The 16742-nt window shown below is 51.4% G+C and overlaps 1 protein-coding gene across 1 annotated transcript in view; it reads right to left on the bottom strand.

Annotated features, from left to right (window-relative positions):
• Positions 1-2817, bottom strand: part of TMPRSS6 (transmembrane serine protease 6) — a 49814-nt gene extending 46997 nt beyond the window's left edge. The window contains exon 1 of the mRNA XM_007941632.2: positions 2622-2817. Within this exon, the coding sequence (XP_007939823.1) occupies positions 2622-2817 (196 nt within the window). The remainder of the gene's footprint in view (positions 1-2621) is intronic.
• Between the last annotated feature and the right edge of the window lie 13925 nt (positions 2818-16742).

A 16742-nucleotide genomic window follows, 5' to 3' on the forward strand; every position in this document is an offset into this window, starting at 1 on the left:
TCTGAGCAGTCCTCATTGAAGCAGGAGGCAAAGGGAAAGTGAGGAGGGAAAGGGAGGTGCTGGGAGGGAAGCAGGAACCTACCTAGAGGGGCACAGAGTACGTGTTGGCAGCACTGAGGGGCCGAGCCTGGATCCCCATTTCCCATGAGCACCAAGCATCGCATCGGGCACCTGGGTGAGCCAGCTCCTGCCCAGGCCGCCTCTCAAGCCTAGTGGTTCATGGCTCACTCTGGGCTCATCCTGCTCCACCCATTGGGCCTTTGTTCATCTCCCCTGCAGGTGGGGAGCTCCACCAGGCCAAGCATGTCCACTCATCTCCATGCCCGGGACCCAGCATGCATCTGGAGCAAAGGCTGGGCCCAAGTCCCTCGACCCATGGCGAGGTTGTCTGCCCCCTCGAAGGCTTAGGAGCTCTCAGCCAGGGTCCTAGACGTGTGGGGCAGCCCTCCTTCCCCGGGGGGCTTCAGAGTGCAATCAAAAGGAATTAGTGTCCTCTGCAAAGAAAGACAATGGGTTGCGGGTTCCTGCCCTCCACCCTGCTGCTCTGTGGTTTACCCTGAAGACTAATTATCCCGCTACACTGCTGCCCAAGGAGGCCCAGCAGCCCTGGCGCTATTTGGGGCGCTGGTTTCCTGCTGGTGGCGAAGTGTGCGCAGCGTAGACTCCCCGCCCACAACACTCCTCTGCGCAGTCACAGTCCACCCTATGTGGCCTCACGAGCGGGTCTGTGCCAAACCTGGGATTCCTGACAGCGTCAGTTGAGAGGCCAGTTCAGCCTACCCTCGCGCCAACCCCCTCTGGGAATGGGTCTAGGCAGATTTCCCTGATAGCTGCTACAAAACGGGTCCCCCAAACCCTTTCAGAAGGCCTGACACCCCTCTATGAGAGTTCCAAAACTCAAACCAAACTCACTGCCATCGAGTCAATTCTGGCTCATAGTGACCCCCATTGGGTTGCCAAGGCTGTAAATCTTCATGCTAGCAGACTGTCCCATCTTTCTTCCCCAGAGCAGCTAATGGGTTGTCACCGTTGATGCTTTGGCTAGCAGCCAAATGTCTTAACCACTGCACCATTGGAGCTCCTTCCATGGGAAAACCAGTGAAAAGACTATTTAACTATTGCAGGATGTTTATGGATGTCTTTGATCACTTTGGCAAGTAGGTTGTCCCTGTCACAGGCTCCCCCAAGCCCTCTGGGGCTCCCCTATTCTAGCATACACTATGCTCTATGATAACCATTGTGTCTGACTCTGCAACTAAGTCATGAGGCTGGCAGCAGAGCCTGGCACCGAGCCTGACACACAGGAAGTGCTCAGCACTGAATGAATGAATCTTCCACAGAGTCTGGGAGCATTGTCTCAGATATCATGTAATGTGGTTTCTCTATTACTGCACATGGCCAAGAAAAACAAACCAAACCAAACTCACTGCTGTTGAGTCGGCTCCGACTCATAGTGACCCCTCCTTGGGTTTCCGAGGCGGTATCACTACGGAAGTAGATGGCCCCATCTTCCTTCTGAGGAATGGCTGGTGGGTTTGAACCGCCAGCCTTCTGGTTAGCAGTCCAGTGCCTTAGGCACTATGCTACCAGAGCTCCCCCATCGCCAAGAGGCAAAGGAAAAAGATGCAGTCCCCATCCGTTTTAGAGCAAGACAAAGCAGGTGCTCAAAGAATGTTGAATGAATGAGGGAATGAATAGAAGGTGGATGAATGAATGGGCCCAGAGCATGGACTCCAGGGGACTGAGGGTTGTGACACTGGGAAAACCCCAAAACCAAACTCTGTCAATGAGTTGGTTCCATCTCACAGTGCCCCTAGAAGACAGAGTCAACTGCCCCATAGGGTTTCCAAGGCTGTCAATCTTTACGAAAGCAGATTGCCTCATCTTTCTCCTGCACAGCAGCTGGTAGGTTCAAACTGCTGACCTTTGGTTAGCAGCTGAATGTCATAACCACTGTACCACCAGAGCTCCCGGCGATTCTGGGAAGGGAGGGCCAAAGTTAAGGGCAGGGGAGAGGCCACAAGCCAGCTAGTCTCCAATTCCAAGCCTACCTTTCTGGAGTTGTTGGCTCCCCATATACCCACGCTGGGGCATGAAACACCCCCCAGAGGCCTGAGTCCTGTGTCTCCCCCCCACACACACTCTTCCCTCATTTGTGCTGGGGCCTGGAGACGTAGAGATGACAGAGCTAGGTCCCTGCCCTAAAGAAGTAGCAGGCTGGGCTCAAGTGAGCAGAGTTACTAATTGGTACCCGGACGCCCAGGTGCCATGAGCCTCCGCTAGGAGAGATGGGCTGGCTCTGAGCCCAAGGGGTGACCCAGGAGGGCTGTGGGCAAGGGAGGGCAGTGTTTACACTCCCTTTGGCTTGTTGGTTCACGAGAACGGGGTGCTGGGCTCAATTCACAATGGGCTGGAGCAGGGAACGACTTGGAAAGTAGGATCCACAGCTTTGCCATTTCACAGGGCAGAAAGGGGGCTCAGAGAGGGCAAGTGACTTGCCCAAGGTTGCACAGTGCATTGTCAAGTGTTGCTGAGCCTGGAATCCTGGTCCCTCCGGCTGTGCCCCCATGGCCTCCCCAAGCCCTCCCCAGGTGCCTTTGCCCGTGGGCCCACATGGTTACCTAGGAAATACCAGAGCAAGACCCCCACTGAAGCCAGCACGACCAGGGCCAGCCACAGGGGCGCCAGGCGGAGGTAGTCCCGGGCTTTCCTCTTGGAGTCCTTGGGGGCCTTGAACATCCCCTCTGGCTCTGCCTCCTCACCTTCGCCTCCATCGCTCTGCCCGCCAGCCGCGTGGGGGGCCTCGGCTCTGGGCATCCTGGGGGGAGGCGGGGAATCAGATTGAGGTTGGAAACAGCCTGGGATTTGCAAAGCAGCCTGTACTGAGCACCGAACCTGTGCAGACGTTAGGCGGTGCCCTCCCTCTCTTTGGGGAGGAGGAAAGCAGCCCCCCAGGCAGCAGTGCTTGGAAGCGAGCACCGAGCCCAATTCGCAGAGGGTAGCACAGCTCCGTCTGCTCACCTGCACCCGCCTCCCTGGGCTGCCAGGGTAGGTGGAGTTCAGTGCCTGACCACCCCCTGGTGCTGCACCCACGTACGGTACTGGAGTTAACATGCATAGCAAAGTGGGGGGTCAGCAAAAACAGGGGGAACGCTCCATGAGACATGACAGTGGCAACAATGGGCTCAAACACCAACCACCACGGGGAAGACACGGGACAGGGCCACTCAAAGGCAACCAACAAAGTGTCTGCAAAGCAGCTGCTCTTGCCCCAGTGTCTGTTCCCCTGGGACTGCTTGGCTTCCTTCCTGGCCAAGCTTCCCGCCATGTCAGTGCCATCAGTTCCGTCCACCCCTCCCCATGGAGCCCCTGAGCCTGCACGGGGCTACGGACATGCCCTGCCTTCAAGCAATGCCAGCCATGTAATCACCCACTCTCCCCAAAGTCTCTTGTTGAGGAGAAAGGGAGTGAAAACTAAACTAATATTCATTTAGGGTTTGTGCAAGACAGTTCACAGATGTCACCTCCTGTGATCCTCTGGTCACCCAGGGATGTAGGGAGCATTGTCCATGGGTTTTTTTCTTCCTCAGGCCCAGTGTGCTGAACACTTCACAGGCATTATTTGTTTAAACTCCCAAATGTCTCTATGAACCAGATTCTGTACCCATTGGGCAGGTAAGGAAACTGAGACCCAGAACATTCTGGCAATGACTTGATCCAGAGGCTCACTTTCCAGATGTGGTTTTAATATCTGGCATTCATCACCAGCCACATTTTACAGATGAAGAAACTGAAGCCCAGAGAGGCTAAGCCACTTGCCCGCGGTCACACAGCAGGTAAGTAGGAGTTGAGCCTAGATGTCTGACTTCCTGTTCTTTCCCCTACTCAGGGCTGGTTCATGGAAAATGAGCTGTTAATCAACAAGTCGTGTTTATATCATAACTAGCTGTTTTCTCTCTGGGAGTGCTGAGGGCGCTGGGCCAGCAGCTCTGACTCCAGACCCCCAAGTGAACTTCTGAGAGTTAATTGGCGTCTGGGGCAGGCTTTCCCACAATGAGGAGAAGGCTCGCAGCAAGCAAGGAGTCCAGACCTCTGAGCTCTTAGTCTCCTGTTTCCACACTCAGAAGTTGCCACTCTGGCTTTTAAATGCACCTACCAAAGCTAAGAGGTGGTGGTTGGGGGAGGTTCAGGGGTAATTGCCCCCTTAGGGCTGTGTCTGAGCTTGGGAATTCACACAGTGGGTTTTCTGAAAATGAGGCTCTCTGTGACGTTCAAATCCTCCCAATGGATGCAAGGGCCCTGGCCTTCCTCCTTGCTGCCAGTCTCCTCCCAGCACTGGTCCTAGCCAAGGGTCCCTGGCATCCCTAGCCCTCTCCAGCGGTCCCCACCAGATACAAAGAAGGGGGAGCTGTAGTGATTCTCAATTAGGCATGGTGCCCCCTCTCCCCGAGACGTTCTTAAATGTGAGGCTAGTCCTACTGGTTTTTATGGGGCCAGGGATGGCGAATTCCGTAATTGGCGGTACAGCCTGTCCACTGCCCCCTCAGTGCCCACGACACACTGGGGCAAAGGAGAAGGAACAGAGGACGGAGAGGTGAAGAGAAGGCCAGGCGGCAGGACCCGAGTGCCCAGCACAGAGTCACAACTACCCTGGCCGGTCACCTGTGTCTCGAGCTGCGGTGATGGGCCAGCTCCCCACCCCCTCTCGGGGCCAGCCCCTCCCTCCACCAGAAGCTTTACTCTGGAGTCTGGACCACCACGGAGTTATTGCTGGATGACTCACAGGGCCATGGGGATTTTCTTAAAGGCTTACATGAGAGATAAAAAAACAAATAAAACCCACTGCCTTTGAGTGGATCCTGACCCATAGTGACCCTGTATGACAGAATAGAACAGTCCCATAGGGTGTCCAAGGCTGTGATCTTTACAGAAGGAGCTTGGGTGCATAGTGCATAAGACGTTTAACTGCTAACAGAAGGTTGGTAGTTCAAACCCACCAGCTGCTCTGTGGGAAGAAGATGAGGCAATCTACTTCTATAAAGATTTACAGCCTTGGGAACCCAATGGGGTTCTTCAACAATTATGATTCCAGAGTTCCTTAAGGTAACAATAAAAAACCAAATGCACTGCCATGGAGTCGGATCCATCTCATAGCTACCCCTCCTTGGGTTTCTGAGGTGGTATCACTATGGAAGTAGATCGCCCAGTCTTTCTTCTGAGGAGTGGCTGGTGGGTTTGAACTGCCAGCCTTCTGGCTAGCAGTAAAATGCCTTAGGCACTACGTCACCAGAGCTCCTGACAAACAACCCAAAACCAAACTCACTGCCAACAAGTCAGATCCGGCCCATAGTGACCTCTTCTTGGGTTTCCGAGGCAGTATCACTACGGAAGTAGATTGCCCAACCTTCCTTCCGAGGAGTGGCTAGTGGGTTTGAACCTTCAGCCTTCTGGTTAGCAGTCAAATGCCATAGGCACTGCGCCACCAGAGTCCCAACTCTATGCTGTTTCCAGTCCTTTACATGCACTCTCTCATGTAAGCCTTTAAGAAAATCCCAAAGTCAAACCCAAACCTGTGGCCATTGAGTCAATTCTGGCTCAGAGTGACCCTATAGGACAGAGTAGAACTGCCCTCCTAGGGTTTCCAAAGTAGTAAATCTTCACAGAAGCAGACTGCCCCATCTTTCTCCGTGGAGCAGCTTATGGGTTCAAACCATTGCCATCAGAGCTCTTTCAAACCAAATCAGTTGTAATCATGTTAATTTAGACTCATGACAACCCCATATGTGCAGATCAGAACCGTGTTCCACAGGGTCTTCCTAGCTGTGACCTTTGGAAGCACATTGCCAGGTCTGTCTTTCAAGGTGCCTCTGAGTAGGTTTGAACCATCAACCTTTCAGTTAGTAGTCGCTTAACCCTTTGTGCCACCCAGGGCTCCTTAGGCCTTATACAGACCTTAAACAAAACCAAATCAAACTCACTGCTGTGGAGTCAGATCTGACTCATAGCGACCCCTCCTTGGGTTTCCAAGGCAGTATCTCTGGTAGCATAGTGGCTAAGACACTTGCCTGCTAACCAGACGGCTGGCGGTTCAAACCCACCAGCCACTCCTCGGAAGGAAGGTTGGGCAATCCTACTTCCGTAGTGATACTGCCTCGGAAACCCAAGGAGGGGTCGCTATGAGTCGGGGCCGACTCGACGGCACATAACAACAACAACAACAACAATCACTGTGGAAGTAGATTGCCCCATCTTCCTTCCGAGGAATGGCTGGTGGGTTTGAACAGCCAGCCTTCTGGTTAGCAGTCAAGTGCCTTAGGCACTATGCCACCAGAGCTCCCATACAGACCTTGTTGTTGTTGTTGTTATGTGCCGTCGAGTCGGCCCCGACTCATAGCGACCCCTCCTTGGGTTTCCGAGGCAGTATCACTACGGAAGTAGGATTGCCCAACTTATCTCCATTTCACAGTGAGACAAATGAGGCACAGAGAGGGTGAGCAAAAGGCCATAGAGTTGGTAAGCACAGCCCTACTCTGCAAACCCAAGCAATTTGTCTCCAGAGACCACTGTGACCACTCTTCTGCACTGCCTCACATGCCACCAGTGTGCAGATGCGGAAATGGGTTCAGAGAAGGTCACTGGTTGGTTAGACTCGGCACCAAGAGGAGAAGTTCAGGTAGGACTCAGTCAGCCTTGCCACTCCCTTGCCCCTTCCCCAGGCCAGGCCCTCACCCTAAGGACTTAACCTCCCTCGTAAATGCCTGGTAGTCCATCTGGGGGACTCTGAGGGTCCCAGAGGAGCCCCATTGTCAGAAAACCCACTGCGTAAAATCCCAAGATTAGACATGGCCCTAAGAGTTCACCTGTGCTCACCGTCATTCCAGCCTCAGCTCCTGCAACAGCCTCTTAGCTGGGCTCCCTGCCTCCCACCTCCTCCTGCAACACTTCCTGCCTGGCTCCTGTCACTCACCTGCTACCAGCTTCCTGTGTCCTAAGACCCTCCACGACCAGGCCAATGCCATCCCCTCTTCCAGCTGTAATTTCCAACAAGTAACTTTCCCTGCAGAGTCACGAGATCTTGCCCAAAGGGCTGCTCCAAGGGCACCTGCCAGGTGGTGGGTTCTGGGACCCAGGAGCTGCTTGAGGCAGGATCTGTGTCATGTTCACCTCTGGTTCCCCATAGAACCAGCATAGGGCCTGCCACACGAATGAGTGAATGATTCATGAATGAATGAATGAATGAAGTGGCCAGTTTTCCAGACTCCCGTACAGAACTCTCTCCTTCCATCTTGCTGCCTCCAGGAAGCAGGACTTGTGAGGTGTGGCACTGGGACCTGCATCAAGATGTTGGCCTTTGGAGTCCTAAATTCAAGTATGGAGTCACCTCATTTTTGCTGAGCACCTGCTTGGTGCCAGACTCTACTGGGTATGGGAGCACATTGGAGAATACAAGAGACCCCATGCCCATCTTCTTGGGCTTCTTGCCCAGCAGAGAGAGAGGTAGTGTTGTTGTTGTTGTTAAGTGCCGTCAAGTCGTTTTCGACTCATAGCGACCCCATGCACAGCAGAACGAATCACTGCCCAATCCTGCGCCAGCACCACGATCCCTGCTATACTTGAGCCCATCATTGCAGACACCGTGTCAATCCATCTCATTGAAGGCCTCCCCCTCTTTCGTTGACCCTCCACCCTACCAAGCATGACATCCTTCTCCAGGGAATGGTCCCTTCTTACAACATGACCAAAATAGGTGAGACGAAGTCTGGCCATTCTTGCTTCCAAGGAGCATTCTGGCTGCACTTCCTCCAGGACAGATCCGTTAGTTCTTTTAGCAGTCCACGGTACTTTCAGCATTCTTCGCCAGCACCACAACTCAAAAGCATCAACTCTTCTTCAGTCTGCCTTATTCATTGTCCGGCTCTCACATGCATACAAGGCGATTGCAAATATCATGGCTTGTGTCAGGCGTAAAAGCAGTAGTAGCAGTTGTAAAATAGACCCTGCCTCTCCTGTCTTTGTTAGACAATGGTCCCCCCACAGTTCTGAAGGTCCAGTCCATCAGAAAAGTCTAATGTGTCCAACCTTCCACATATACCCAGAATCCAACCTTTTCTCGGCCCCTCTGCTGCTCCTACCCTTGTTCAGGCCACTGTCATTTGTCACGTGGAGTCCTGCAATACCAGTCATCCAGCCACTTTCTCCAGTGAATTCCCACACAGACTCCAGAGTGTTCTTTTCACCCTCATGACTCCCACCCACCTAGATCAGAACCCACAGTCCTTATCACAGACCACAAGGGTCTATGTGATGTGGTCCTTGTCCATCTTTCTGGCCTGTCCCTCACTTTGCTGCAGCCATGCACATCTCCTTGCTGTACCTCTAACACACCAAGCACATGCCCACCTCAGGGCCTTTGCATTTGCTGTTCTCTTTGTCTAAAATGTTCTTCCTTAAGTTTACCTCAGTTTACCACTCCTTCACCTCCTTCAAGTCTTTGCTCACTTGTCACCTCTTCTAAGGGGCTTTCCCTGATCACCTCACTCCTCTCTGATTTTCTCCCTATTGCAGTTTTCGTGACAACATTTCTTGAAACCTAAATCCAAAACCAAACCCTTTACCATTGAATTGATCCTGACTCATAGTGACCCTATAGGACAGAATCCAACTTCCCCATAGTGTTCCCAAGCTGTAACCTTACAGAAGCAGACTGACACATCCTTCTCCCTTGGAGCAGCTGGTCAATTTGAACTGCAGACCTTCCAGCCAGCAGACGAGTGCTTACCATTGCACCACCAGGGCTCTATTTTTGAGACCTAGTTGTTATGTGGCATCAAGGTGTTTCCAACTCATTGTGACCCCATGTACACACAGAATGAAACGCTGCCCAGACACACTTCATACGATTTGCTTCCTTGCTTTTGTCTGTCTCCTCCCTGCACGTTCTCAGCTCCACAAGAGCAGAGGTTTTATTCCTTTCACCCCTGGGCATCCAGCCGTCATGAACTTGGTATGGAACTGGCACTTGATAATCGTGGAATGAATGGGTGAATGATACAATCCCACTTCCTTCTCATGAAGCTGGAAGGTGCTGTGTGCATGCGAGGCCAGTCAACAGCTCCTGCCTCCTTTCTCCCCACTCTCTCCCCTCCCTCATCCACATCCCAATGGCATTGGATTCCTCTTGGTTATCAATTGTAGTACTGAGGATAATAGCAAAGTTAGACCAAGGGCTCATAGCCCTGGGAGAGAGCATCAGCCCATTGTTTCTTGGACCCCACAAGCTCTTGCTAAGTCTTTCTTCACATGCTTCTTTCTCCCTGGGCTCCCCACCTCCTCAGCCCACATGCACCAGGCCAGCTCTCAGGGCCCCTTCAGGCCTCCAATTGACAGCTCTCCAGAAGCGTCCCAGCCACCCCCTCCCTGCACAGTCCATTCACCCTGTGGACGTGCTCTGTCCCCCTCCAGGGGGGACAGGTGAAGCAGGGACCGTACCCCACTTGCCACAGGGGCCAAAGGGTTCCCCCCTGCTCTGAGCACCTGGACCCCATCCTAAGCCCTCTCCTCACCCTCTCCTGCTATTCTGATAGGAGCCTCGGTCGGCTGGCTGGAGATACAGACTCAGGTTCACCCACCCACACATTGAGCTCCCAGCTTTGTGCCAGGCATGTGCCAGACGGCTCCACAAACTATTCCACTGCAGCCTCCAACAGCCTGGGATGTTTTCTTGGCTGTCTCTACTTAGTGGCTGGGGAAATTGAGGCACAGAGCACTGATATGACTCACTCAGGGCAGGGCTGGGAGGGGCTTCTGGTCTAAGGCCCAGGGAGGTGCCTCTCGGTGAGTCCCTGCTACTAGCTGAGTCTCAGAGTGTATGTGTGTGTGGGGGGGAGGTTGAGTGGAAATCCTTCCACACATACATCACGCTCACATACTCACACAAAGATGGATGCAGATGGAGACACACGGAGTGTTACGGAGTGAACTGTGTCCCTTCAAAATAAGTGTTGGAATTAAGAAGCCGTGGTGGTATAATGGTTAAAGCATTTAGCTGCTAACCCAAAGTTTAATGGTTTAAGCCCACCAGCCGCTCCATGGAAGAAAGATGAGGCAGTCTGCTTCTGTAAAGATTGAAAGCCTTGGAAACCCTGTGGTACAGTTCCACTCTGTCCCTTATGGTCACTATGAGTCAGAATCGACCCTGATGACACTTGCTTTGGTTTTGGTTTGGTATGTTTGTGGATGTCATCCTGTCTGGAAATGAGGTTTTCTCATTATGTTCATGAGGCCTATCAGAGATGTGTCTTAAACCTCATTACTTCTGAGAGAAACAGGCACAAACAGGGGAAGACTGATGCCATGTGAAGAAATGAGGGATGTTGGAAGAGACGAGAACCTTCCTTAGAGCCCAGGCATGGGGTCTTCCCCCAGAGCCAGGACCCTGAAGTCGGACTTCCAGCTTCCTGAACTGTGAGAAAATTCATGTCTGTTCCTTAAAGCCATTCATGGGTGAGATTTGTGTTATAGAACCAGTAGGAACAAAGGCACTGAAATACACAACATTTATTCACCCCACAAACTCATGAATGCACACATGCACATCTCTCTCTCTCTCTCACACACACACACACACACATACACACACACATGCACACACACAAGAGGCCAACTGCATTCAACTCTGAGCCTGTAAGTGAAGGAGCCCTGGGGTCCCAGATCAGCACTTGGGTATGGTAGGGCTTTGAGGCTTTGAGCCTGTCTCCCACATCGGAAGCCCATATGGGGTCCCTGGTTGGAGGCAGGGCCAGCGTTGCAGTTCTGCCGGGTCAGGGTGGAGTACTCTGCCCGACAAATCAGGCTTCTCCCCTCCCCCTGTCCCAGCCCCGAGTCCACCGGCCTTTCCCCAATCCCAGGCCTCCAGGGCTGAGATCCTGCGGCCTGTCTACTGGTCCTGTGCCATTCATGCACCTGGCCTTGTGCTCTGCCCTGCTGTCCCCAGTCCCAGTTCTGTGGATCCCTCTCCCTCTCCTTACTGCCGCACTCTGGCCAAAGTGGCTTGCAGACCTGGCCTTCAAGGAAGGCAGACAGCTCATGCCCCAGGAGCCAGACCCGGCTCTCACAGTGGACACCATGACCAAGTCAGTCATTCATAGGTCCTGGTCCCTGTCCTGGAGGCCCCCACTTACCTTTGGAAGTGGCAGGTGGGTGCCGGGCCTGCACACAGGCCTCAGGAGCCTCTGTTTGTGCAGGCCAAGGTCTCCCTACCCCCACCTGGCCGGCTGGCCTGGATCAATGGCCCAGAGCCATGGCCAGGGTGTCCGGCCCTTGTCCCCTGTGGCCTGTGGCCTCGGGCTCCATGGGTTTCCTGCTGGGTCTGGGATGGCCCTGTGACTGAGCCCAGGTAAACAGGCAGGAGGCAGGCGGTGCCTGCCCTGCTCCGCCCCGTGGGCACCCAGGAGGCAGGCGGGCAGGTGCGGGAGATCTGAGCTCTCCCCTGAGACCTGTTGCCTGGTGACAATCCTGCCTGGTTATACCCCTTGGTCCCTGAGCCTATGGTGGGGGTGCTGAGGGGCTGTACCAAGTCCCATACAGCTGTGAACAAAGGCTCACGTGGGTCTCCTTACCTGGACAGGTGAGACCAGAGGGGCCCACTGGTCTGAGGGAGAGAAAAGAAGGCCAGGCCATGTGCTCTGGGGGGACAGAAGAAGAGAAAGTGGTGTGTGTGTGGGCTTGATGCTGTTTCCTCTTTAGCTGGGAAGTATTTGAAGCACTGCCCGATTCTATAGAGCTAGGCTGTCCATTCCAGTGGCCACCACCACGTGTGACTCTCAAGCAACTGGGATAGGGCTATCTGAACTTGTGCCGTGTGGATAAGACATACAGTGGGTTTCAAAGACTCAGTTCAAAAAAAGAATGTAAAATATCCCTACAATATTAGTATGCTGTTCTTAGGTGCCATTGCGTCGGTTCTGACCCTACACACAACAGAAAGGAACACCGCCTGGTCCCTCACCATCCTCATCCTCATTGTTGTTTGAACCCGTTGTCAATCTTGTTGACGGTCTTCCTCTGTTCCACTGACCCTCTGCCAAAAATGATGTCTTTCTCCAGGGACTGGTCCTCCTGATAACATGTCCAAAATATGTGAGACGAAGTCTCATCATTTTCGCTTCTAAAGAACACTCTGGCTGTACTTCTTTCAAGACAGATTTGTTCATTCTTCTGCCAGTCCAAGGTATATTCAGTACTCTTCCCCAACAGCATAATTCAAATGCATCGATCCTTCTTTGGTCTTCCTTATTCATTGTTCAGCTTTAGCAGGCATAGGAGGTGATTGGAAGTACCGTGGCTCGGGTCAGGCACACCTTAGTCCTCAAAGTGACATCTTGGCTTTTGAACGCTTTAAAGGGTCTCTTGCAGATTTGCACAATGGAATACTATCTTAGGCTGGCTTCTCTAGAGAAGCAAAACCAATCAAGCTTTTATATCTATAGATCTCTACCTCAGGTGGTGCAGTGCCTAATCACCACCAGCCGTTCTGCGGAAGGAAGACTGGGAGATCTACTTCTGTAAAGATTTACTCAGAAACCCAAAGAGGGTCACTATGAGTCAGAATTAACTTAATGGCAGTGAGTTTGGTTTTATCTCTATGTCTGTCTCTATACAGAGTGTCACAGAGCATTTGGCTGCTAACCAGAAGTTCAGTGGTTCAAAGCCAACAGCTGCTCCTCAGGAAGAAGATGAGGCAATCTGCTTCCATAAAGATTCACAGCCTCAGAAACCCAATGGCGGTTGCTATGAGTCAGAATCCACTCGACGGCAGTCAGGGTGTGTATATATATATATATATATATATATATATATATATATATATAGGAGTTCTGGTGGCGTAGTGCCTAAGCATTTGACTGCTAACCAGAAGGCTGGCAGTTCAAACCCACCAGCCACTCCTTGGAAGGAAGATGGGGCAATCTACTTCTGTAGTGATACCGCCTCGGAAACCCAGGGAGGGGTCACTATGAGTCGGGTCCGACTCCACGGCACATAACAACATCAACATATATATATACATACATCAATATTTTCTTCTTTATTGTGATGTTGCTTATTCGTCCAGTTGTAAGGATTTTCATTTTCTTTTTGTTGAAGTGTAATACAGAGTGATGGGTGCAGTCTTTGATCAGTAAGTGCTTCAAATCCTCTTCACTTTCAGCAAGAAATGTTGTGTCTTCGGCATATCACAGGTTGCTAATGAGTCTTCCTCCAACAAGCTAATATTTTTATATTAATTACATATTAAAATAATATTATGACTGCCCACACATTAAACTATTTAAGTTCACCTGCTTCTTTTCTTTTTGTGATTTGGGTGAAAATTCACAAAGCAAATTGGTTTTCCATTGAACAGTGTGTATACACATTTTGCTTGTGACAATCCTTGTAATCCCTACAGTGTAATGGCTCTCTACTCTCTTCCTCCCCGTGTTACTTCCCCTTCCTCCTTCTTTCCCAGCCCTTCCTGCCTTTTGAGCTTCATCCCCGGGCTAATGCTGCCCTCTTGACCCCGTATAGTTGGTTATTCTGGTGGGTGTATACCTTCCTGGTATTGTTGGTCACCTCATAGGCCTGTCTAGCCTTTGGCTGAAAGTTGGGCTATGGGTAAATTCATTTCCAGGCTTGAAGGGTGTCTAAGGGCCATTGCCAAGGGGTTCACCAATCTCTATCAGAACAGTCTTTTTTATGATTTTGAGTTTTGTTTCACATTTTTCTCCCACTCTATCTGGAACCTCCTACTGTGACCCTTTCAGAGTAGTCAGCAGGGATGGTAGCCGGGGACCATCTAGTTCTTTTGGTCTCAGAGTCATGGAGGCTGGGTTCAAGTGGTCCATTAGTCCTTTGGACTAATTGTTCCTTGCATCTTTGATTTTCCTCACTCTTCTTTGCTCTGGATGGGGAGGGACCAATTGCTCTACCTTAAATGGCTGCTCACAAGCTTTTAAGTCACTCTTCACCAAAGTAGGATGCAGAACATTGTCATTGTGGACTTTATTGTGCCAGTTGATCTCAGTGTCCCCTGAGCTACTTCTTTTTGAAATGTGACCACAGCAAAGATTGCATTGCACATGTGGCTCACCGTCTAGTTCTACTGGACAGTGTTCTGTAGACATGATAGAATTGGTCTGGGGATGCACTAAAGCGTGTGCTGGAGCCAAGGGTTGCTGGGATGTGTATGGGAGGATACAGGTTTGCCCCCTAGAAGGCACTTGACTTTCAATCAGAGTGTGCCCTGAGACCATATGTGGTGTGAACACCTGAGACCCTGTATGCTATGGACACATGGGTCTGGTGTGCTTGTGTGGTATAGGTATGTATGGGGAGTGTTATGTATAGTATGGAGGGTGTGGAATATGTGGGTTGTGTATGTGTGTATGTGGGTTGTGTATGTGTATGTGGAATGTGTGGAGTGTGTGGGCTGTGCACGTGTGTATGTGGGGTGTATGTGTATATGTGGAGTGTGTGGTCTGTATATGTGAACACATGGGGTGCATGTGTATATTTGGAGTATGAGGGCTGTATGTGTGTGTATGTGGGGTGCATGTATGTTTATGGAGTGTGTGAGCTGTGGATATGTATATGTGAGTTATCTGTGTGTATGTGGAATGTATATGTGTATGTGGAGTGTGTGGACTATGTATGTGTGTATGTGGAGTTTATGTGTGTATGTGGGGTGTGTGGGCTGTGCATGTTTGTATGTGGGGTGTATGTGTACATGTGGAGTGTGTGGGCTGTGTATGTGTGTATGTGGAATGTGTGGAGTGTGTGGGGTGTGTCTGTGTGCATGTGGGGTGTATGTGTGTATGTGGAGTGTGTGGGCTGTGTATGTGGGGTATATGTGGAATGTGTGGAGTGTGTGGGGTATGTCTGTGTGCATGTGGGATCTATGTGTGTATGTGGAGTGTATAGGGTGTGTGTGTGTGTGTGAGCATGGTGTGTATGTTCTGAGGCCACACAGCAGGTACTCAGCAGTGCTGTCCTCCTCTTTCCCCTACTGTGTGTCTAGGGGAGGTCGATGGGTACTGGGGCCTGGGGTGAATGTAAAGGCTGTATGTTGTAGTGCCTACACGTGTGTCACCTCATGTGACATACATGCCCAAAGGTCCCAAATCCTCAAGAGCTCAGAGAGCCATGGGGGTGGGGGTGGGGGTGGGACAGCCTGCCACTGAGACAGGGTTTCCCTGTGTCCAGGGGTAACCGTGTGGTAGATATTCTTTTTTTTTTTTTTTACTTTTATTGTGGTGAAAACTTACACAAGATGTTCACCAACATAACAACTTCCCCATTCACAGCTCAGGGACATTGATGACATTTTTCTTGTTGTGCCACCATTATTGCTGTCCTTTTCCAAAATATTCCACCGCCTATTAGCATAAACTCAATGCCCTCCCCAAACCAAACTTCCCCTTTCCCCCTTGGTATGGTTACTTTCATTCCACAGTTGAGGGACACACATACCCAGTGGGGGACACCTTCACACACAGGCAGAGGATGAAAGCCTTCCTCCTCCCTGGGTATATGCAGTTCTCCCTATTGCTGGGTCTTGGCCCCTGGGGACAGAGAAGCCACCTGGAGGCCTGGCTGGTGAGGCTTGGGTGCAGGGGCCATAGCAGACTTATGGCCCAGCAGGACAGGGAAGAGACAGGCCTCGGGGTAGGGATCCAGGACTGTAAAACATGCCTGACACCCAGGTGACAAGGATGGAACTGGAGGTTGAGGAGTTAGAGGATCTGGGCTGAAATCACAGCCCCTCCACTTGCTGGTGACCCTGCCAAGATGTGTCACCTCCCCAAGCTGCCACTTCACCGCCTGTGGGATGGGAGTGAGAAAGCTAAGTTGTTGACAGAAAGACAAAGACAAAAATGGGTATAAATGGCCACATGCTGCGCCTGGCACTGGGAAGCCCTCCAAAGGTACCTTTCTTTTAACCCACCGTTTGGGTGGAATTCAGGTGGGGTGGGCAGCTGTGTCTCCCTTCTACACAGTGAAGGGATAACCACGTGCCTTTGGACCAGAACTGAAGCTGTGGCCAGTGCTCCTGACAGGCCAGGCACCATTTGCAGGGCTTCACAGTTATTACATCAGGGAGATGCCATCTTTAGTGTCAATTTACAGACTCTGAGGCTCTGGTGAGATTTGAGCTCATGACTCCTGGTTTATTAATTACACAAACATTGATTTATTAAGTGTCTACCACGTGCTAGGCCTGGGCTGCCCATGTACAAGACATGTCTGACTTCTGCTGAACAAAGCTGAGTAGTCACATACAAGTTCTAGGTTAAAAGGAAAACGTTGGCCTTTCAACATCCCACTTCATAAGCAGATCAACATTCTGAAACTCAGGGGAGAGGGAGTTTGCCTGGTCAGTGAGTGAGTCACAGCCCTTGACTTTAATCTTGTGTCTCTTAATGGGAAGAGGGCTCCCTGCCTTTGCTAGTGGCATGAGAAGGCCTCAATGAACTGGTGTTGGTTCAATGCCATGGCAACGCCCATTTGGGTATTCCACTCCCCACCCCCAGAGCGTGGCATACACCAAGTGCTCATTCATTGTCCACTGATGAGGTTGAAGAGCCAAGATCTTTGCATTTTCGTCAGGGAACTTCTGGAGATGAAGGAGCTCTGGTGGTGCAGTGCCTAAGGCATTTGACTGCTAACCAGAAGGTTGGTTGTTCAAATCCACCAGCAGCTCCATG

Source organism: Orycteropus afer, unplaced genomic scaffold (genome assembly GCF_000298275.1).
Source record: "Orycteropus afer afer isolate SDZICR_OR568_19922 unplaced genomic scaffold, OryAfe1.0 scaffold00083, whole genome shotgun sequence".
NCBI lineage: Eukaryota > Metazoa > Chordata > Mammalia > Tubulidentata > Orycteropodidae > Orycteropus > Orycteropus afer.